The sequence below is a fragment of the Canis lupus genome, chromosome 29, assembly GCF_003254725.2.
Source record: "Canis lupus dingo isolate Sandy chromosome 29, ASM325472v2, whole genome shotgun sequence".
In the NCBI taxonomy this organism is placed as follows: Eukaryota; Metazoa; Chordata; class Mammalia; order Carnivora; family Canidae; genus Canis; species Canis lupus.
In genome coordinates this window covers 4,717,260-4,739,316 of record NC_064271.1, presented here as the reverse complement: position 1 = coordinate 4,739,316, position 22,057 = coordinate 4,717,260, and the positions used below count along the sequence as shown (strand labels likewise).

At 38.3% G+C, this 22,057-nt stretch overlaps 2 protein-coding genes across 5 annotated transcripts in view; one reads left to right on the top strand and one right to left on the bottom strand.

Moving 5' to 3' along the window:
* Nucleotides 1-21,372, bottom strand: part of LOC125753964 (collagen alpha-1(I) chain-like) — a 123,489-nt gene extending 102,117 nt beyond the window's left edge. Inside the window, exons 1-3 of the mRNA XM_049103733.1 lie at nt 21,227-21,372; nt 20,891-21,157; nt 19,573-20,812 (exon numbers count right to left, since the gene is read on the bottom strand). Of these exons, the coding sequence (XP_048959690.1) occupies nt 19,792-20,812; nt 20,891-21,157; nt 21,227-21,372 (1,434 nt within the window). The 3' untranslated portion in view covers nt 19,573-19,791. The remainder of the gene's footprint in view (nt 1-19,572; nt 20,813-20,890; nt 21,158-21,226) is intronic.
* The window catches only part of RB1CC1 (RB1 inducible coiled-coil 1), a 98,089-nt gene continuing 96,543 nt past the window's right edge, over nt 20,512-22,057 (top strand). For all 4 annotated transcript variants that reach the window (XM_025477730.3, XM_025477729.3, XM_025477727.3 and 1 more), the window contains exon 1: nt 20,512-20,652. The gene's annotated coding sequence lies outside the window, so the exon portion shown is untranslated. The remainder of the gene's footprint in view (nt 20,653-22,057) is intronic.

The following is a 22,057-nucleotide window of genomic DNA, read 5'->3' as shown; positions in this document are numbered from 1 at the left end:
ATATTTAGTTATTACTGATCTGATTGTAGCAGCACTACTAAACATTTTTTTTTACTACTAAACATTCTAAAGGAAGTTTTTTTTTTCAGTTGAGTTGAAATTGGACAATTGAACTATAATTAAATATAATATGGGCTGTTATGAAACCGAGGATTAAAATGAGCTCATCAATAAGCAAGTATTCAGATAAAAATCCTGTGATTAACAATAACTCCACATGTCTAAACATATTTGAACGTTTCTAGCCTATAGTGACCCCTGGTGTTATTTTGAAAAACATGCAGTATGCGATTCATCTTTCTTTTCTTTTTTTTTTATGATTTTATTTATTTATTTCAGAGAGAGCACAAAGAGGGAAGCAGCAGAGAGAGACGAGAGACGGAGAAGCAGACTCTCGGTTGAGCAGGGAGTTCAATGTAGTGCTCTGAGCCGAAGGACTAATCTTAATCAACTGAGCCACCCAGGTGTTCCTATCTCTCTTACCTTAAAGACTTAAGTATTAAAATAGTTCCTAGGGTACCTGAGTGGCTCAGTGGGTTAAACACCTGATTCTTGATTTCATCGCAGGTCATCTCAGGGTTGTGAGGTTGAGCCCCACATCAAAGACTGCACTAGGCATGAAGCCTGCTTAAGATTATATCTCTCCCTCTCCTTCACCTCACCAAAAAAAGAAATAGTCCCGGCAAGAGTGGGCAAACTCTATGAAACAGTTCATTCCCAATAGTCCATGAGGTAAAGAGCAAATTTCGCCATTGGAATTAGATTCTGTGCACTAAAATACAAAAAAGCAACATTATATTAGGTAATATCTATAAATGTTACTTTAAAAATTTACAATAAAGCCACTTGGGAACTAAATTCATTTTATCAAATCTCAATCATTAGAGCAATTGGAAAAAGAAAAGTGATCATTGGAATTCAAACTCATCTATCCCCTAATGTAATAAAAGTCAATATCCCAAAAGATGCATATAAAAGATATCTTCCAAGTGTCTTAAAATCCATAATTATGCAGAATTATATGTCCTCCCAAGAATGGAAAATTTAAGATTGGTCATCTAAATAATATTTATGCTGTACATAAATTCACATGTAACTCATGCTGTACATCAGGACATTTAAATCTGAATATGTCATTGTAACGAGAACAAAAGTTTTCACCTCACATCCTTCATGGAACATGGTGAGATGAAAAAGGAGAGAAGGACAGAGGGAAAAAATGGGAAGAAAGGAGGGAGAGAGAGAGAAGAAAGGAGGTAGAAAAGAAGAGGAAAGAAAACAGTATGTTAAATGGACTATTGCCTCCTGAGAGTTTGTGCCCAATGATCACTGAGTCCACTGGGCCTACTGTAATGCCTAACATCAGGTTGAAGAGGTGAAAGGCATTGAAAGAAAAAAATTATTCAGTGACAGTTGTTAAAGGGTGGTAAGTCAGACTTTATTCAGGGGGATTGCTGTGATAGGTATAGGGATTTCTATGGTGAGGTTTGAAATAGGGGAGAGAGATTAGCCTCAGCTCTGAATGCCACAAGGAAAAGTGGGAATGGATAGCAAACAAGTAGGGTCAGTGGTCAACAGGTAGAATATTACTAAGAAGAAACCTCAGGGGTAAGGGAGGGATATTAGCTAAACTGACCTAGTAGCATTCTTTCTGAAGGCAGGCCAGTGTGGTCAGATATCACTTGAAGCATGGCAGAGAATGAGGAGCCCAATCAGATATGGAGGGTGGTCAGATATCAAGGATGGATGATACTGGCTAAACTGACTCAGCAGGATTCCTGCTAAAATGGGACAATGCAGAGACAAACACAGAAGCCCAAAAATTGAGGCCTCATTGGGAAGGAGAGTCAGAGGAGCCTGACTAAAGTTTGGTCAAGGAGAGACTCTTAGTCAAAGGGTTGTCTAATATTGGCAATTTCATTAATCTATCTAAAGTTGACTGATTGAAACATATATGTTTTGAAAAATATATGTTAATGTATACGTTCAGGCCAATGTATTTAGAATAGAGTAGATGGGTGTAGTGCTCCCAGTTGGAAATTTGGCTTTTAATTTTGGCTTAACCATCAGCTAGCCCTGTAATGAGACAATGTCTGTAGTAATTGTAAAGCTGTGTATAACCGCAAAGTAATATGCCACTATGGTGCTAGTACAGAATCCCTGGAGAGACACAGTAGTGGTAAGGTGATGTGTAAAGCTTATAGCCCAGCAATAAGGTAAAACATACAAATAGGTCTTGTGTTTTTATTTTTATTTATTTATTTATTTTTTTTTTTTATGATAGTCACACAGAGAGAGAGAGAGAGAAAAAGGCAGAGACACAGGCAGAGGGAGAAGCAGGCTCCATGCACCGGGAGCCCGACGTGGGACTCGATCCCAGGTCTCCAGGATCGCGCCCTGGGCCAAAGGCAGGCGCCAAACCGCTGCGCCACCCAGGGATCCCAGGTCTTGTGTTTTTAAATTAGGATCATAAGAATACTCCACAGCCCAAAAGGTTTCCACTAGTTACTCAGATGATTCCCAACAATCCATATTTTCACAGGGTTCTTACTAAAAGTATGAGAGATAATATAAAATGAAGAAATTTCATTCTTCACACAGGGTGTGAAGGTTCTTACTAAAAGTATAAGAGATCATGTAAAATGAAGAAATTTCTACTAAAGTCTAAGATTACACTTTTCTGAAGAGCCTGAAATTGAAGGATGGGAGAGAGGAAAGAGGAGGTTAAGAAAACGAAAGAAAAAAATGAAAACAAAATCCGGGGTCAATAAACAATTTGTTACACGTACATGAAGTTAGGCTCAATGAAAAATACAAGAAAAAAAGAGAGCAGGTGCTGAGTTAGAGGAACCAAAGGGGCAAGTAATGGGAGACCAAATATGGTCAATACCAACATGCCCAAAGAGCATAAAGAGCACTCATGTGTTCTAAATAGTATATCAGATTGTGGTTTCTCAGAGATAGAAATCACAGCAATGTTTTTTCACTATAAGACCTTTGGCTGTACAAAAAAACCTTGATTGTGCGTAGGAGTTTAACCATGACATAATGTGGAGAAAAGGAAGGAAAGAAAAAAAAAAAAACATTTTCACATAATAGTATGATTAAGTTATAGGAGCAAATGTATATAGAAATATTCCATATGATGGAATGCTACAAAACATGTCTAGTATTTTTGCCGTATCTTTGCGGAAAGCATTTTCTCTGCAAATATTTTTTCCACATAACTAACTGGCCATAAGGCAATTTTACTGTAAAATATAAAATTACCCAAAAATAAAAGAACATATGAAAAATTAACAACAAAATTAAAAAGATCACCAAATACAAAATATTTTAGTACATTTAAAACATGTTTAGATTCATGGCAACACTATACAAATAACTGATTTGTGGATTATACCTAAGCACTTGTCTTGAAAGTCTTTTGTTCATAGTATTGTCAACCTAATACTGTCAGGAAGCAATAATTAATCAAGATAATTTATTTGGGATCAAAGAATTGCAATTTGGGCACACAGATTTGGGTAGCAGCCCAAATAGTGTCTCAGTAGGGAGCAAAAGTCAAGGGTTCTTAAAGCAAACACATATATGTTGCTTACAAAAGAATTTTTTATTGGTGTTGATGGCAGAAAGCTAATCTTAACTGAATGTAACTGGTGGCTAAGTCTATCACTAAGCAAAATCTCTTACTGTAGCAGGTTGTAGACATCCAGGCTGACTCCTTGGAATATTCACGGTTTAGCCCAGTTCAAAAGTTCCACTGTTGGGGATGTGCATGAGGCACATCTCTTTTTTTTTTTTTTTAAGATTTTACTCATGAGAGACACACACAGAGAGGCAGAGACATAGGCAGAGGGAGAAGCAGGCTCTATGCAGGGAGCCCAATGTGGGATTTGATCCTGAGAATCTGGAATCAGACACTGAGCCAAAGGCAGATGTTTAACCGCTGAGCCACTCAGGCGACCTGAGGCCCATCTCCTTAATGTCCTCCCAGCTCCATTTGAAAACTCCTTGTCATAAGTGAGCCCAATCGATTTCACCTCTCACAGTATTAGTGTTTTTTTTTTTTTGCTTTGTTTTTTGCTTGTTGATTCATCTCCTTGTTCAGCATTACACTCTGTTTTTTTTTTTTCACTAAAATTTCCTTTGAGAGGTATCAGTTTCCAAATACTAGGATGTATATTTGTAACTGAGGTTGGTATTACATTATGAAAGCCTTCTACACTATTTATTATTGGCATATTGTCTCATGTCCATTGATAGATGTTCCCAAGTTATATGGAAAATATACTTCCAAACTCTGTATCACTGTGTAGACTATTATGAAGGCTGACAATTATATAAAAATAAGCACTGTGAAAGGAGCCTCGGTGTCCAACGAAAGATGAATGGATAAAGAAGATGTGGTTTATGTATACAATGGAATATTACTCAGCTATTAGAAATGACAAATACCCACCATTTGCTTCAACGTGGATGGAACTGGAGGGTATTATGCTGAGTGAAGTAAGTCAGTCAGAGAAGGACAAACATTATATGTTCTCATTCATTTGGGGAATATAAATAATAGTGAAAGGGAATATAAGGGAAGGGAGAAGAAATGTGTGGGAAATATCAGAAAGGGAGACAGAACGTAAAGACTGCTAACTCTGGGAAACGAACTAGGGGTGGTAGAAGGGGAGGAGGGCGGGGGGTGGGAGTGAATGGGTGACGGGCACTGGGTGTTATTCTGTATGTTAGTAAATTGAACACCAATAAAAAATAAATTAAAAAAATATATATATAAAAATAAGCATTGCATCAATGGAGAAATGAAACCAAATTGTCATACCAGTTATTTTTTATCTTTTATAGAAAAATTACCCTGTAGCCAATTAGTTATGCAGTGAAAATGTTCTTAGCAAAAATGCTTATGGCAAAGATGCTTACAGAGAAAGTACATAGAACCACTATAAAGGCATTAAAGGAAATAAAATCTGTCCAGTGATGTGTGTGTGTGTATACATACAGACACATATATATGCACACATATATACTTAGAAAAACATTTGTAAGATACATGCATATATATTTATATATGTCGCCTTTACCATCCCCCCGGTAATGTCTGATCACCTTGGTCTGCCTTCAGCAAGAATCCTGCTAGAACAGTGAGTGTGTGTGTTTGTGTGTAGATGGATAGATAGATAGATATAAAATGGAGGAGACAAGTTCTCAGATAACCTCAGAAAGGCAGAGTAGAAGTACCACAGGTTTGTGTTTCCATGAAGGCTCAGAGAACAAAGAAATGACATTCAGTTGAGCCAACCAGGGAAAAGTTTTTAAAAATTGGTAGCCTATTGACAGGTGACCAGAGAAAATTCCAGGATAAGTGATATCCTAAGCAAAGGCATAAAGCTAAAAAGGGGAAATAACAGACAATAGTAATTAAGCACTTACCATATGGTAGGTATTGTCTTCAACTCTTTACATGTGTTACTTCACATTATCCTGACAAAGTACTGCTATGGTTTTCATTTTAGAGTTGAAAACACAGTCACAGAGTAAGGCACTTGGTCAAGATCAGCCAGCCAGTAGGAAATATTGGCAGGATCCAAAGCCAGATTGAATCCTTAGCCTGCCCACAATTCTCCCTCATGTAGGTCAGGATCTTCATTTGAAGGACCTAAAAGGCTACTTAAGGACACTTTAAAATAGAGTAGACAGTAAGGCATTACTTGGGCCAGATGAGAAATCATGAGATTAAAGTGGAAAGCCCAGTTCCTTCATCTACTGTCCAGCGCTATGAGAGGTCAAGTTCACCTAAAGTTAGGCACTGTGAGAAGTTACAATTCTTCATGCCTCTCCCCTCCAAAAGAAGGTGAGCTGCACCTTGAGGGGAGTTGAGGTGCCCTGTTCTCCCATCAACTGTGTAAATTGTTCAATAATAATATTTCTCTTTATCAGTATTAAATCTCTAAGAGAAACAACTTCTTTCTTTTTATGATCCCTGGTAATACCAACATATTTAATATGAATACATATGAACATATTCATATGTCCTCAATATCTGATCACAATTTTCCCTTTAGAAATAGAAAATATTTCAAAGAGGGGTGTCTGGGTGACGCAGCAGTTGAGTGTCTGCCTTCAGCTCAGGGCGTGATTGGGGGGTCCCGAGATTGAGTCCCACATCGGACTTCCTGCATGGAGCCTGCTTCTCCCTCTGTCTCTGTCTCTGTCTCTCCCTGTGTTTCTCATGAATAAATAAGTAAAATCTTTAAAAAAATTTTCAAACAAACACAGGAAGGATAGATACTAACATAATGAATACCCAATCTATCCATCACCCACATTTAACACATCTTAATATAGGACTTTGTATACATTACATATATATGTATACGTTACATACATAACTGAAGGTCCCTAGGTCAGCCTCTCTTATTCCAATTCTCTCCTCCTACCTCACCATCCTGATTGTGGTATATTTTATTACAATGTGTGTGTCTATATTTTGATTATACATTTTGATTGTACATTATTTTGTTTTGTTTTTTCCCCACTCGACATTATCTCTAAAAACATGCAATCAATTTTTCATTTTATGATTAGATATGGTTCAAAATTCAAATGATTCAAGGGAGTATGCAGTGAAAAATTTCTTTCCCACAAAGCTGCTCAAACACCCAGTTTTATTCCGTGGAAGCAACTAGTGTTTCCTGTTTCCTCTGTATCCTTTCAGAGATGTTCTATGCACATTAAGCAAGTACACATATATTCTTTTTTTTTAATTTAAATGGTAGCATGCTGTTATGCACCTATTTTTTCTATAAGATATGTCTATAGCATAAATTAGAGTTGACACATTAATGGTAATATTAATCATAATGGGTTGCTAATTGTCCTTACTTGAGGTAGTAATATATTAGATATCCCTGAAGTGCCCATCTTCTCACAGCCTTTCCAATATTATCAAATGTCTTTATTTTTTACTTAAATATTATGTTTTTGAGACATCATAGTGGTACATGTAGTCATGGTTCACGCAATTTTAACTACTAGGTAGGGCACAGTTGTATAAATTGAATATATTGCAAGTTACTTATCCACACATCCACTGATGGGCAATTAAATTTGTCCCATGTCACTTTATCCTTGTTAGAGTGCCTGGTTCATGATAAATGTTTTTTAAGTGAATGGATAAACTAATGAATCCATGAATAATAAGAAACTGATTTTGAAGCATGCTAAACATGCTGGTATGAACTGTAAGGGACTATAGATGATAATCCCCACTATGAATCACAGTGGATTTTTTGAGACCTTAGAGGTAAATGGGAGGGGTTCAACAAGAATAGCCTTTTATAGCTTTTAAATTCTGGACTTTTTCAGCTTTCATAATTTGCATTAATAGCCTCAATCACCAGTTGGTCAAGGAAACAGTATACACATCAAAGATAATTTTTCTAATTTTAAATGTAAACAGTACTTCGTTAGTCATCTTTTGAATTGCAGAGGTACACCCAGCTGGCTAAGGGTCACCACACCCTGTCTATATTTACTGAGTTAAGAATAAATCTGGCTAGGTTGCTTTGTTGTTAAAAGAACAAACTAATTATTGAAAGCTCAAGTTCAAGTTCATATATTCTGACTTCCTAGTTAATTTTCATATCATGACAAGGACAGCTTCTAGGTAAGAACTTTATATATGCTGACTAACCACTGATGGCAAGTTTTGGCATAGGACGTTATTTAATATTTGGATACGTCGCATTTTGTGGCTGGGGCAAAGGAGCACTTAATGTGCTTAATTTTACTGAGATCATGCTAAGAAATTTGTGATCCCAAGGCAAAATGCCACACATATTTCCTCCCGATATTTAGTTTTCTGCCCTAGGAATATAATTCAGCTAAAAGATTTCAGTCCTGCTTCTTTCCCATCCTAAGTTTTAGATTGGAACTTTATCATAATGATTGTACCTATTATAATAATTATTTCCTTTCAAATTAAAATTGTGCAGGCTTTGGCGATAGAAACACTTTTGAACAATTTTTCTTTGAGTTGACTTCATGTTGTTCAGGCAAGTCACAAACTTAATCCCTTATTCACTCAACAAGGGTTAATTAAATGCACACCAGATTAGGTATTTATCAGAGATGCAAGTATTAATGTCTAAAAGGTTCCTTTTAAAATATGTGTATGTACTAATAGACAGAATACTACTAATTTATGACTCGCCGCGAATTCTTAGAAAGGAATTCTTAACTAAATTATGAGCTAATAAAAGTGCACACAGTTTAAAATTTACTAATTATATTACAATAGCCATGATATGGAAACAATCTAAGTGTCCACCAATGGATGAATGGATAAAGAAAATGCAGTTATATGTACACAATGGAATATTACTCAGTCATTTTTTTAAATGAAATTTTGCCATTTGCAACAACATTGATGGGCCCTGATGGCATTATGCTAGTGAAATAAGTCAGAGATAAGCTATGTGATCTTACTTATATGTGGAATCTAAAAAACAAAAAACACAAAACGCAAAAACAAAAAAACAAGCTCATAGCTACAAAGGACAGACTGATGACTACCAGAGGTGGTGGGTGGTGGAAATGGGTGAAGGGGATCAAAGGAACAAACTTCCAGTGAGAAGCCATCAGGATGGAAAGTACAGCATGGTGACTAGAGTTAATATGTTTTGCATATTTGAAAGTGGCTAAGAATAAATGTTAAAAGTTCTCATCACAAAAAAATAAAAGATTTCTGTGTGTGTGACCATGTAAGGGGACAGATGTTAACTAGACTCATTGTGATCATTTCCCAATGCACACAGATATCAAATCATTATGTTGTACCCCTGAAACTAATAAGTTGTCTATCAGAAATATATACATTTTTAAAGTTACTAATTATATTATACAAGTAGCATATCATTATATTATTTGGGTTTGAGAGAGCAGTAACTTGCTCAAGACTGATAGTAAATTGCCAATGCAAATTATTCATGCTATTTAGAATTTTAAATAGAATTTGAGGAAAAAGTTAAATTTGAGCTTGTTTCCACATATGTAAACGGCAGTTTGTTGTGTTAGGTTAATAAGGTATAAGGCACCTAGCATGATACCTCACACATGCTCACTCAATTTTGTTAGCTACTTCCACTTTCTCCAAAATTAGTAGTATATCTAGCACATTTAACACCTTCTTCCTCTGAATGAGAATTTTTATTAATCATAAAATGAAATGAATATGAGCCAGATAGAAATGTAGACACTGAAAAACATCATTAAAATTTTTTAAATAAAAAGTTGATAATAATTATGATACAAAAGAGGAAAAAATAGAGTAATACTTTTCATTAAAAAGTTTTTTTTGAAAAAGGAAAAAGATAAATGTTTCAAAAAAGGGTTTTAAAAGTTTGGAGAGGGGATCCCTGGGTGGCTCAGGGGTTTAGCACCTGCCTTCGGCCCAGGGCGTGATCCTGGAGTCCCGGGATCAAGTCCCACATCAGGCTCCCTGCATGGGGCCTGCTTCTCCCTCTGCTTGTGTCTCTGCCTCTCTCTCTCTTTGTATCTCTCATGAATAAATAAATAAAATCTTTAAAAAAAATAAATAAAAGTTTGGAGAATGATTTGCACACAGAACGATAGAATTTAAATAACTCCATTTCTGCTTAAGTATCTTTACAATCATGGTGCTATCATTGTATATTTTGAGTCTACTGTTTAAAGGGAGGGTTTATATTGTACCACAGAGGTTGGAGACATGAATTCCCCATAGAATACAATGTTTGTTAAAAGATAATAAAAATTACTTTTTTTGAGGCTTACATATGTTATTAAAATTTAATAGGAACCACAGCATTTAGTAAGAATTTACATCAGTGGTTTTGTCTTGGTGATTTTGCCTCTGGGGACATTTGGCAATGTCTGAAGCAACTTTGGGTTGTTACAAGTGTGGGTAAGACAGTGCTATTGAAATCAAATGGATAGAGGCCAGGGGTGCAGCTACACATGCCATGGTGCACAGCACAGCCATCCACAACAAAGAATTATCTGGCTCCAAATGACAAAGAGGTTGAGAAACCCTGACTTGGACTAACACAAGTTTTTTTGGGGGAGTATTTTTTCATTGGCATTAAGGTTAATGGCTTATTTGTTAAGCAACTATGTAGACAAAGCAGTACCTTATTATGCCTGCACCCATGGTTAACTATGACATTTCCATTAGGTTCTCCTAAAGGACTGCCAGCCACCTCAAGGGAGGGTTAAATCAGACTTCTACTTTTAAAGTACTTTTAAAACCAAAGCTTTGCAACAGGCGATTTATGGGGGTCTTCACTCTATGCTACTTATTAGATTTTTTAAAAATATAACGTTAAGATGTTAAGTAACAGTTTTACTGAATTACAATTCACATACCAAAGATTGATCATTTCAAAAGTTTACAATGTGGTGGCTTTTTGGATATTCATAAGTAAATCACCACTAATTGCAGAACATTTTCAACATTCCCAAAAGAAATGTCATGCCCATCAGCAGTTATATCCCATTTATCCCTTTCCCCAGCTCCCCACAACCACAAATGTACTTTTCTATTTGCCAATTCTGAACATTTTATATAAGCAGAGTCAAAGTATGTGGCTTTTTCCGATTAGATTCCTTTACTTAGCGTATTTCCATGATTCATCTCTGTTGTCATGATTCAGCCCTTTTTTTCTTTATATTGCCAGATAATATTCAGTTGTATATACAGGGCACATTTGTTTATCCATTCATCAGTTGATATTGGAATGCTTCTATGTTTTTTGGCTACTAAGAATGCTGCTATGAACATTTGTGACAATTTTCTGTGAAGACAGGTTTTTCGTTCTCTTGGGTATATAACTAGAAGTGGAAATGCTGGGTTCATGTGGTAATTCTGCTTACTCTAAGGAATGGACATTTTTGCATTATATAATTTTATTGTATGGATATGCCACATTTTGGTTTATTGATCAGTTGATGGGACATTAGGCTTACTTCCTCTCTTCAGCTGTTAAGAATAATGCAGTTTGAACATGTATGCACTAGTTTCTCTAGGAGTGGAATTGCTGGGCTATGTTGTAACTGTTCATTCTTCTGAGGGACTGCCAATCTGGTTTCCAAAGGGACTGCAACATTTTACAATCCCACCAGTAATAGAGTGCCAATTTCTCGCATCCTTGTTATTATCAGTCTTTGATTTTAGCCATCCTGGGGACTTGGAGTGGTAGCTCACTGTGATTTAGATTTCCATTTCCATAGAGACGAAGATTGAGCATCTTTCCATGTTTTTATTGGTTTCATGTCTTTAGAGAGGTCTATCCAAATCTTAAGCCCATTTTAAAAAATGGGTTGTCTTTTTTTGTGGTAAGAACTCATTATATATTCTGAATACTCGTTCTACGGTGATAGGTAACTCACAAACACTTTCTCACACTGGATGTATTTTTTTTTCTTTTCTGAATGAGGTCTTTTGAAGCATAAAAGTTTTTTTTTTTTTTTTTAAGATTACTTATTTATTCATGAGAGACACGTGGAGGCAAAGATGTAGGCAGAGGGTGACGCAAGCTCCTCAAAGGGAGCCTGATGCGGGACTCGACCCTAGGACCCCGGAACCACGCCCTGAGCCGGAGGCAGATGCTCAACCACTGAGCAATCCAGGCGTCCCTGAAGCATAAACGTTTTTTAATTTTGATAATTTTATCTATTGTGTGTTGCTGTTTTTGGCGTCAAATTTAAGAAACCACTGCCAAATCCAAAGTCACAGACATTTACTCCTGTGCTTTCTGCTAAGTTTTATAGTTTTAGCTACTACATTTAGGTTTTCAATCCAGTTTAATTTTTGTATATGATGTAAGGTATGAGCCCCACTTTTTTTTCCCTGTCAATATCCCATTGTCTCAACACCATTTCTTTAGAAGGTTATTCCTCTGTTGAAAGGTCTTGGTACCCTTTTTGAAAATCAATTAACTTTAAATTTGTAGCATTGTATTTCTTGTGTTGAATCTGCGTATCAATTTGGAAAGTACTGCCATCTCAGTAAGTGTTTTGATTCACAAACCAGGGATGGATGTTTAATTTAATTTCTTTCAGCAATATTTTGCGATTTTCAGTGTACAAGTCTTGCATTTCTTTGGTTAGATTTATTCCTATTATATTCTTTTAAAATGGATGCTATGTAATTTTCTTTACATGTTTCGTATCTTTTATTGCCAATATACAGAAATGTGATAAAAATGTTTTTGTATAGAAACCATACTACTGAGTTTCATGAAATAAGAGAAAGGATAATTTCTTTAATCACTTAATATAGATTTTTGCTTCTTTTGAATCTGTACTATCCACTGTGTTGAAGACATATATATACTTTAACTTCTTTTCAAAGACTGGATGAACTTCCTCTCAGGAAACCCGTGATTCTCAGTTTATTTCTTAGTGATGGTGGCTATTTTAAAAAAGCCAACCTTCTTGAAACAGGAATGTAAAATGTTCTTAGGAGCCTTTAATATAGAAAGAGACGAGCATTTGACACAACCATCTCTTTGATCAGTTTCTAGAATTTCAAGAGTATAAAGGAATGAATGGGAGAAGTACAGGAGGCAAAAAATCTATAATGTGAATATAAGAAAAATATAAAATTAAATAATTCTTTTATGTTTTAAATGTAACTAGATGTTTGTACTAAATACATACATTTTATTAATTTTAAGAACTAATAGAGTTACATTTTTCAAAAAAGCATGAGTAGCCATTGTTATTATTTTGGGACCATACAAAATGTCCAAAGTATATTTTATTTGCAATTTTCATTCTAACCTGTAGAATAATGTGAGAAAGCTAAAACAGGTATTGCAAAACACCATTATACAAGGAGCAAATTGAAATCATACATATTATTGAGTGATTTTCTAGATCCAAATGAGGTCTCAGGTTTTCCAACTCCTAAATGCAGACAACTTTATGATTTAGTTGTGTAGAAACAATGTACACAATTCCAAAAAATATTAAAACATATTTGAAAATGACTAACTCAAAGTAATCCCTTGATCATAGTACAAAGATACAGAAAGTGCTGAGTACTCAAGATTAAGATTTATCTGACGATTTCACCAAGAGAGAGTGCCACCTATGGATTTAAAGAAGGAAGACTTAGTAGGATTAAAAGGATCTTTATAGATTTTGTATTTTGTTTCCCAAGGCTAAGTCTGCACTAGAATTCCCTCTAAAGTTTATTTTAAAAGGGAGTCCCGGGCCTTGTCACTGTACCATGTGTTTGATAGTCGGAGTGGAGAATTTTTTTTAACACTCCATTCTTCTATATGATAAAATTAGTTTTGGGAAGCATCATGAAACTAGTAGAAGTAATGGCCACAAGAGACAGTGAAAATTTTTTTTGAAATTTCATATGAATTCCATACTTGAAACTAATATTACACTGTATACTAGCTGGAATTTAAGTAAAAACTTGCAAAGAAAAAGAGATTTCATATGATCAAGGCAGTCAATAATTAGAAGTTAAAATAACTATTACAAAGGGGAAAAGAAAAGCACTTTTCAATAGTTTTTGTATCTTCCTAAGAGTTTTTTAACACTGATCTTGTTAGCAGATCAATATGGCATTTTATGCAGATAATTGTCTAGTAACTGAAGTAAATTTTAGTAAAGTTGGTACATCAAAAGATACTTTAGGGTAACTACTATTAAGGACAAATCCAATTTTAAAGATATTCTTTAAATTCTGCAAGTTGTTTCACAAGAACTAAATTTTGCATGTACCAAGTAGTCCCACAGAATGACACAATGAGATGACAGGATGGAGTTAAAAGCCCACGACTATAGAAGGGACAGAACAGTGACTGGAGAGGAGGCTAAGTAGGTGCAGATGGGTTTGCAGACTTTAAGGCAGAAGGGTGAACAAGTTTTTTTCTCATAGCTTCTATTTCCTCAGTGATGTAGGAGGTGAGATTATTTACCCAGAATGAAAGAATTGCAAAGGGGGATGGGTTAGGGATTTAAGAACAGTTTGACAGTTTGACAGAGTAAAAGGAGCTGACCACTAGGGAAACAGAGCACAGAAGAGTGAGGCAGGGATTGGATGTGAGGTTTCCAGATGACCAGTTCGATGCTCCTTTTAATAAACCACATTGAACAGCAATGTAATGGGACAGATGCTAGCTACACTTGTGGTAAATATAGCACAATATTATAAACTTGCCAAATCAAAGTTGTACACCTACAACTAATGTAACGTTGTGTCAATTATACTCAAATTAAAAAATAAACAAACCGCATTGAAAGAATGCCTCCTGGGGAAAGTTTTTTTGCATGCATGGACAGCAGGTAGTGTTAACTGAAACAAAAGGATGATCTGAGGAAGTAATATCAAAATTAGAAAATTTTGAATTAAAAAAAAATCTTGAATTTTGTGTACAACAATGTAGAATCACTTGAAGTCGCAAGAGTAAGGACACATTTTTAAGGATCTTGAGGTTTGGAAAATGCAGAAATATGTACACACAGAAAGGAAATATCGCCTATTTTTACTTATTTAAAAAGCTTCGTTAGACTTCATTTGAATGTTTACCATTGCTCTCGTACATACATAAAAAGGAAAATATAAGTAAATATTATACAAGTAATATAAGTAAATAAAATACATTGCTTTTTCCATACGATTCATCCTTTTCACCAACCAGTGAAAGCATTGGCAACAGGTATTTCCTGTGAATCCATAACGGAGCAAGTCATGGTGCTACTCTCCTGTACTGGCTTTGCAATTCTTTAGACAAAGCATGCTTTGGACTGCCTTTCATTATGCTGTCCAACATGTCTGATTCATCATCTTTCCCATCCCTCTCCACAAACTTTTGATACCTTGTGTTCAAAAGAACGCTCCACCATTGTTCTTAGGACTTTTTTTCTAAGCTAGTGTTTTTGATATCTTGAATAAACAGGTAATGGAGGCAGTTGGTTAATAAGATTGTACGGCCCTATCCATTGTTAAATGCACACAAATTTCAGAGATGTCAACATATGAAAAAAATAGTGCAACTTAAAAATAGGACAGTAGTTCTATATTTTAATTTAGAATATTTCCCTTGTCATTAGTTTTCTAAAATACAATTTTAAAGGCTGCAATTCATTTCATTATGGGTGCACCATGCTTTAGTCTGTGGTTCTGTGAAGGGCGTGACTGGCCCTTTGGGAACATCACAACGTGTCCAGAGACATTTTGGGCTGTCATCACTGAGGAAGCCACTGGAATCTAGTGGGTAAAGGTTAGAAATGTTAAGCATCCTGAAACGTAGACGGCGGCCCCTTATAACAAATTATCTGGCCCCAAATCCTATTAGTGCTGAGATTCAGAAGCCTAGTGCTAGACTTAAAATTTTTCAGTTTTCCCTCCTTCAGGAAACCACCATATTAAGGGACAGCATAGTATAGTGTTTAAAGATATTGCCTGTTGAATTGGCTGGGCTCATATTAGCCATAACAGTTACTAGCTGAAGAACATTACCTAGAAGGAATTAGTAATCTAACTTCTCAATTCCCCATCTGTGAATATAGAGAAAATTAATTGAAAGTGGATAGTACTATCAAGACAAATAGGTTTATAAATGTAAAGCCCATGTCTGTCATCTAAGATACACTTACTAGTGTTGGACTGGCTTCAGTTAGGTTATGATTTTTTTTTTAATAAACATAATCACAAACTTCACTATGGAGGGGTGTAGTCTAAATAGGAAGAACTGATGGAAAAATCAGAAGCAAAGAATTTCAAGGTTTGGGGCCTATGTCACCATTCCAAGAAGTTTCAAGTCACTGGAAGTTTGTAAAATCAATTTAGTGGGTCAAGACTAGCATTGGAACAAAGATAGATTAGAAAATATCATGGTGCATTCCAAGAACTCTTTTCATAAAATAGGGTTTCATTGATAGAAGCTTCAATGTATGCACCAGGTCACAATGTTAAAATGTATTTTGTAACGTGAGTCACAATAAAAGACCTTTGAAAGGCACCACCCTTAGTCCAACTACCACTTGATGTTTCAGTCTAATCTATATCTGCATGAACTGATGAGCTTCTGCTTTAAGACAGTCCGGCTGTATCTTTGGACATTTTATTAAAAAAGCTCTTTAAGGTAATGAGAAACAAACTTAATGTGAAAAATGACTAAAAATATTTTGTCTCAATCTATCGCTTTAAATCTGTTGGGAAATTAAGCATGCTGGAAGTACTGTATGTGCCGTGGCATTGGAAACAGTGTTGCTCACTAGCTCATCAAGCTCATCACTAGCTTTGAAGATAAATAGCCATAAGTTTACTATCATCATTATCATGAATAATATGTGAGTACCAACAGACCAATTGAGTAAGGCAGCTTTAATGTCTATAAACAATACTAAAAACATTAACTTAATAACCATAGTGCCAGAAGTCTCTAAGTAGTACATGAGCATGTTTTATGCATCATTGGCTATGATCTTAAAAACAAAATCCAAAACTTTTTAAAAGGAGTTAATCTTTAAAAATGATTAACTGATTCATTCTTTGAAAAAAGTCAAATTATGTTAATCGCAGTTGCTGGCTGGCTGAATATAACCTAAAAGAAAATGAGGGTAGTGACACTATGTTGAGAAATACCTAATGCATGCATAATAAAATCCCAAATCAGGCAGAGTTAACAAAATTACACTGTAAACTGTGATCTCCCCAATATCGTGATGTATTCTGGATAAGGAATTAATGTTATTTAAATCTGTTACTACAGTGATCTTTGAATGATCCCTTATACAAACCTTTTAGATATTTGAGAAGAGGAATTTCCCCTAATAATTTCTTAGTCAACCTTCAATATAAGTATTTTATTAATTGCTATGTGCCAAGCCCTCTAGAAAGTTCTAGGAACTTAAAAATAGAAAAAATTCATAGTTCCTAAACTTAAGAGTTTCATAGACTTAGAGAAACTAAAATTTATAGTTGTGTAGTATGAAGCAGAGGTAGGTAGTAGGATATGTGGATCACTATTATTGCCCAGAAGTTAGAAGTTGGCTGATGTCCAAGCTGTTTTTAAAAATGACTTTGAGGGATCCCTGGGTGGCGCAGCGGTTTGGCGCCTGCCTTTGGCCCAGGGCGCGATCCTGGAGACCCGGGATCGAATCCCACGTCGGGCTCCCGGTGCATGGAGCCTGCTTCTCCCTCTGCCTGTGTCTCTGCCTCTCTCTCTCTCTCTCTGTGACTGTCATGAATAAATAAATAAAATCTTAAAAAATAAAAAAAATAAAAAAAATAAAAATGACTTTGAAAAAATGGGCAAAATGGGATGAACAATCCTGGATGAGGAAACTCCTAAGTGTAAAAGGCAAAAGTGCCAGGAGAAATAGCAGGAGAGATTGGTTGCTACATAATGGGTTGGATGGAGTAAACAGTAAAGACTAGTTGAGGTGAGTCCAAGTATAAATTGAAGGCCTGAATAAAAGTATAAAGCATTTTCAGCAAATGTTTGTACGTACAACACTTTACCCCACATTGGGGAAACGGTTCCTCTATTAAAAAAGGACTCTATTTCAACATGTTAGACAAATAGTAAAAGTTGTAACATAATATTCTAAAGGAACTACTGGCATGTTAGGGAAGGACTCTGAGAAAGTGACACTGAAATGGAGACCTGAAGGAAAAATAAGATTTTAAAGGTCTGATTTGAGATATTACAGTGTTTCTCTGTAGACTGTGAAATCCCTACATACTCCTGAAGAGAACCAGTCTCTTTTGCCCACACTATAAATCTATTAAAAGACATAAATGTTTATTAAAATTAAAAACTAATCATGTAAAAAAAACTAATCATGTAATTGAGGACAAGATTAAGTCTCTCATCTCTTCTCCCATAGAGAATATTTGCACCATTTATGTCATATTACAATTACTTGAGAATTTGGAAGAGAATCAAATGAAAGGACAGATTTAAGAGTGAAGAGGGAGCCACTGCAAAAGGGGAGTTAAAAGATTATAACAAGTGCTTTAAAAAGTGCAAATAAAATGTCAGCACTGTCCATTCAACACAATAATTTGGAGGTCCTTATTAACTTGTTTACAATTTCAGTGAGAAAAGAACAGTAGGTGGACATGAGGCTGTAGATTGTGGAGTTCCTATCAAGAAGCTTGGTAGAGTAATGTTGCATGAAGGATTTTTGCTGCTTTAATTTACTAAGGAAGGGAGAGTGTAGAGGGTTTTCAATACCTTCCCTAAAAAAGAAAATGTAACTTGTTGAAACTTATTACTGCATACCTTAAGCAGTAACTTTTTTTTTTTAAGATTTTATTTATTTATTTATTCATAGAGACAGAGAGAGAGAGAGAGGCAGAGACACAGGCAGAGGGAGAAGCAGGCACCATACAGAGAGCCTGACGAGGGACTTGATCCGGGGTCTCCAGGATCACACACCCTGGGATGCAGGTGGCACTAAACCGCTGCGCCACCAGGGCTGCCCAGTATCAGTAACTTGTAATAGTATTTACTCCAGATACCTGCATATATATAACAAAGCTAAGGTTAACACATTTATACTTACCACTAAGAAACAACATTGAATGTATATAAACTCTTAACCTTTATACTCTGGAGATGTAAATCTTTAAGGTATGAACCAATTACTTTTGGTCATTTCTTCCAACTTATGACTAAGATTTGAGAACTGAATTTCTTTTTCCAAAGAAAGAGGTCAGAGAGACAATGATCATTTAAAACATTTTATTTTTTAATAGGTTACCACTTGCATAAGTCAGTGATGTTTTCACATTCTAAGCTGTATTGTATTTGTAATGAATGTCAGTGGTAACTAAGAAGTTTAAACACCCGTATATTCTTTACAGGCCTGACAGTGTGTTTTGCTTACCAATTTTCTGGCAATATCTCTCCTCACTACCTATTTTCTGTGTGCTGGTTCCTATGCTGTGACTAAGAAAATCAGCAGCCTACTTCAGCCTTGTCAGTTCGTACCTCCCTCTAGGCATAAGAGCAATTTAGTCTCTTAATTTTCACTTCTTTCTGGGTGTATAAAACTCCAGCCTAAAAAAAAAAAAAAAAAAAACCACCAACAAAAAACACTAAAGTGAAATGATTTGCCAAATACAAGATTCTCTGGGATATGAAGGAGTGTAAAATTAAAAACAAAGTGGTAAAAATAAGCCCTTCTCAAACATAACCCAGATGCCGGATAAGTGTGTAAGGAAACTGAAAATCCCTAATTGCTTACCAGTCGTTCAATGTTTTAAGTCAGTTTCCACCACTGACAAATAAAAGACTGCAAACTTCACTACCTAATAGAATTTATTCTGTTTTGTGCTTTTGAAGACGGTGATAATACTCATTTTTATGCAAACCCAACAAGAGCCCTTTGACAGCGGTAGCACCCCTAAGCTTTTACTCGTACCAAGTGTCTGGACATACCAGGAACTTAAAGAGCATTATATAATTATTCTACATCTAACTTCTGCTCATCACGTTTTAATACTCAAAGCCTTGTGGCCTCAAGTCACTGCTTGTGACTTACCGGTCTTCACAAATTCGGGATTCCCCCGAAACTGTCTTCTGTCCATTAGAGTACTCGTGCCAACCTACTGAGAACAAACTCAGTATTTCCAGGGCTGAAAATAGGAGGTCTTGCCGCTGACACCTTCATTCCAATCGACACAACCTTAGCTCTCTGGTCTCTGCCTTACCTGGTCTGAGGCAAAGTGTGCCGCCCCACACTTGCAGTTAGCTGAGACACCTATGGGCTGCTCGCAGGTGCAGCGGCGGGGGTCGCGGTCGGGGTCGGGGTCGGGGTCGGGGTCGGTGGCGGGCTGGCCTGGCCGGGCATAGACCCTGGCCCGGGAGGCGGCCCGGAGACGAGAGCTCGGAACCTCGGCGTGCCCGGCTCCTCCGCGACCGGCGGACAGACACGTAAGCTCTTGAACCTGGGGCTAATCCAAAATCCGGCGGGGTCGGCGCAGCTCAGGCCAACTCGCTGCAGAAGGAAGGTCAAAATCACCTTGGGGCAGCACGCGCCCGGACGACGACGCTCGCACCGCCACAGGCCGCCCCGCGGTCTCCCTGGGTCACCGGAGGACAGCCGAGTCCCAGGCGGGCCCACGGCGGCCGTGGGCGGGGCCGCCCCCTTCCCGGCTGCCCGCCGACTTCCGGACCTGCGCGCGCCTCCCCGCACCGCCCGGGTCGCCCGGCGCGCCCCTCCCCCCGCCCACCGTTTCCCGGCATGCTCCGCGGAGGAAGGGACGGAGTCGACAATAACAAACCCCACCGCGGCGGAGTCCGCGGCCCTGCCGAGCCCTCGGCGCTGCCTTCGGGTTCCCGCGTCGCTCCGGCCCCTCGGCTCTGACCGGCCGCGGCCCCCTGACTCCCGGCCCCCGACCCAGAGCCGAGGGGCCTGACAGCTTACCCCCTCTGCCCCGACCCCTCCCTCCCGCCCGGAGTCTGGGGCCGTGACCGGCACCCGGGACGCCGGCGGTTGTGTCGGTTGGCGGTGCCCGATGGGCGGTTGGTAGCCGCCGCCGAGGAGGAGGCGGCGGCGGAAGATGGTGCCAGGGGCCGCCGGCTCTGCTGCTGCCACCGGCAGAGGAGGCGGTGCTGCCAGGTGAGTGCCGTCGCCGCCCGTGGCCCCTTCCCCCATCTGGCTCCGCGGCTGCTCGGCGAGTTCGGGCGCAGTGGGCCGGGGGCGCCGCCCGCGCGCAGGTGTGTGCGCATCCGGGCGCGGCAGGTGCTGCCCTGCGGCTGCCGCCCTGGCTCGACGGCCCCTGAGGAGACGCGCGGTTGGAGTCGAAGCCCCCGGGGCTGCGGGCGGGGTGGGGCGGGCTCGCCCGGTGCGGGCCTACGTGCGGCTCCCGTGGCGGCGGCCCCGGGGTCCCTCCCTGTCCGCGCCCCGGGCCAGCCGCGATTCGGCGATTCGGCTTTCGGAGCGGCGGAGGGCGAGGGAAGCTGCCTCCTGTCTCGTCGTCACTGTGGCAGGCGTCGCCTTCACGCCGTCTCTGACTTGAGAAACCGGAGAGCGGAATTGGGCCGAGGCCGAGCGAAGCGCGCAGCGGGAGGATCGGAGGATGCCTTTGTCCCGACCCCGGAGTGCGATGGGTATAAAGTTACTCCTAGCAATGACTCAGCCTCCGCCAGCCCCACCGATAAGATTTGGGATGGGGTGTGTTTGCGGATTTCACAACTTCCTTAGGAGGAGCAGAAGAACAGGAGAAATGGCAGCTTTTGAGGGGAATAGTTTCTTCCACCGCCTGGTGGATGTACTATGTTTATTGTTATGGTTTCGTAATCTAGTCTTTTCCATCATGACTCTTGAAAGTGTGGTCATAGCACGAGGTGGTGTGTGCCAGGATGCCAAGGAGGACTAATATGCTCTCTGTTGACAGAGTCATTACTGCAAGAATTTAAGCTAGGTAACAATGTTTGCTTCCAGTTTACTGTATGTACATAGAGCAGTGATTTGGGCCCTGTGAAAATGTGCCTATCGTTTTATTGTATAGGTTCTGGGTTTTTGTGTTGATGCTGCTTGCATGATTTATCCAAAGAATTGGGAAGTTAGGAACTTAGGAGGAGACGACTTTTAAATAGACAAATCTATGTTTAATCAAGAATCACATTATTATATTTCTGTATTTGATACAAAGAGGTCTCTCCCATTCCGAGTACCGTGGGGATTTTATTTTGGAGGTTATTTGGTTTATAAGCTAGGGGTGAGAAGATATTTTTGCTTTCTAGTTCTAACAGAATGACAGAATGTGGCCTAAGTGAACACATTTTCTCAGTAACATTTGTCATTTTAGTGTTCATGTTGTGTTTCAGACCTAAATAGAGTTTTATAAAAGAAATGTTTTATGTTGGTGTTTGTTGATAAATATCTGTTGATGAAAATTAAATGTAAACTCAGACTACTTTTTATTTATTTATTTATCTATTTTTATTTTTTTAAGATTTCATTTATGAGAGAGAGAGAGAGAGAGAGGCAGAGACATAGGCAGAGGGAGAAGCAGGCTCCA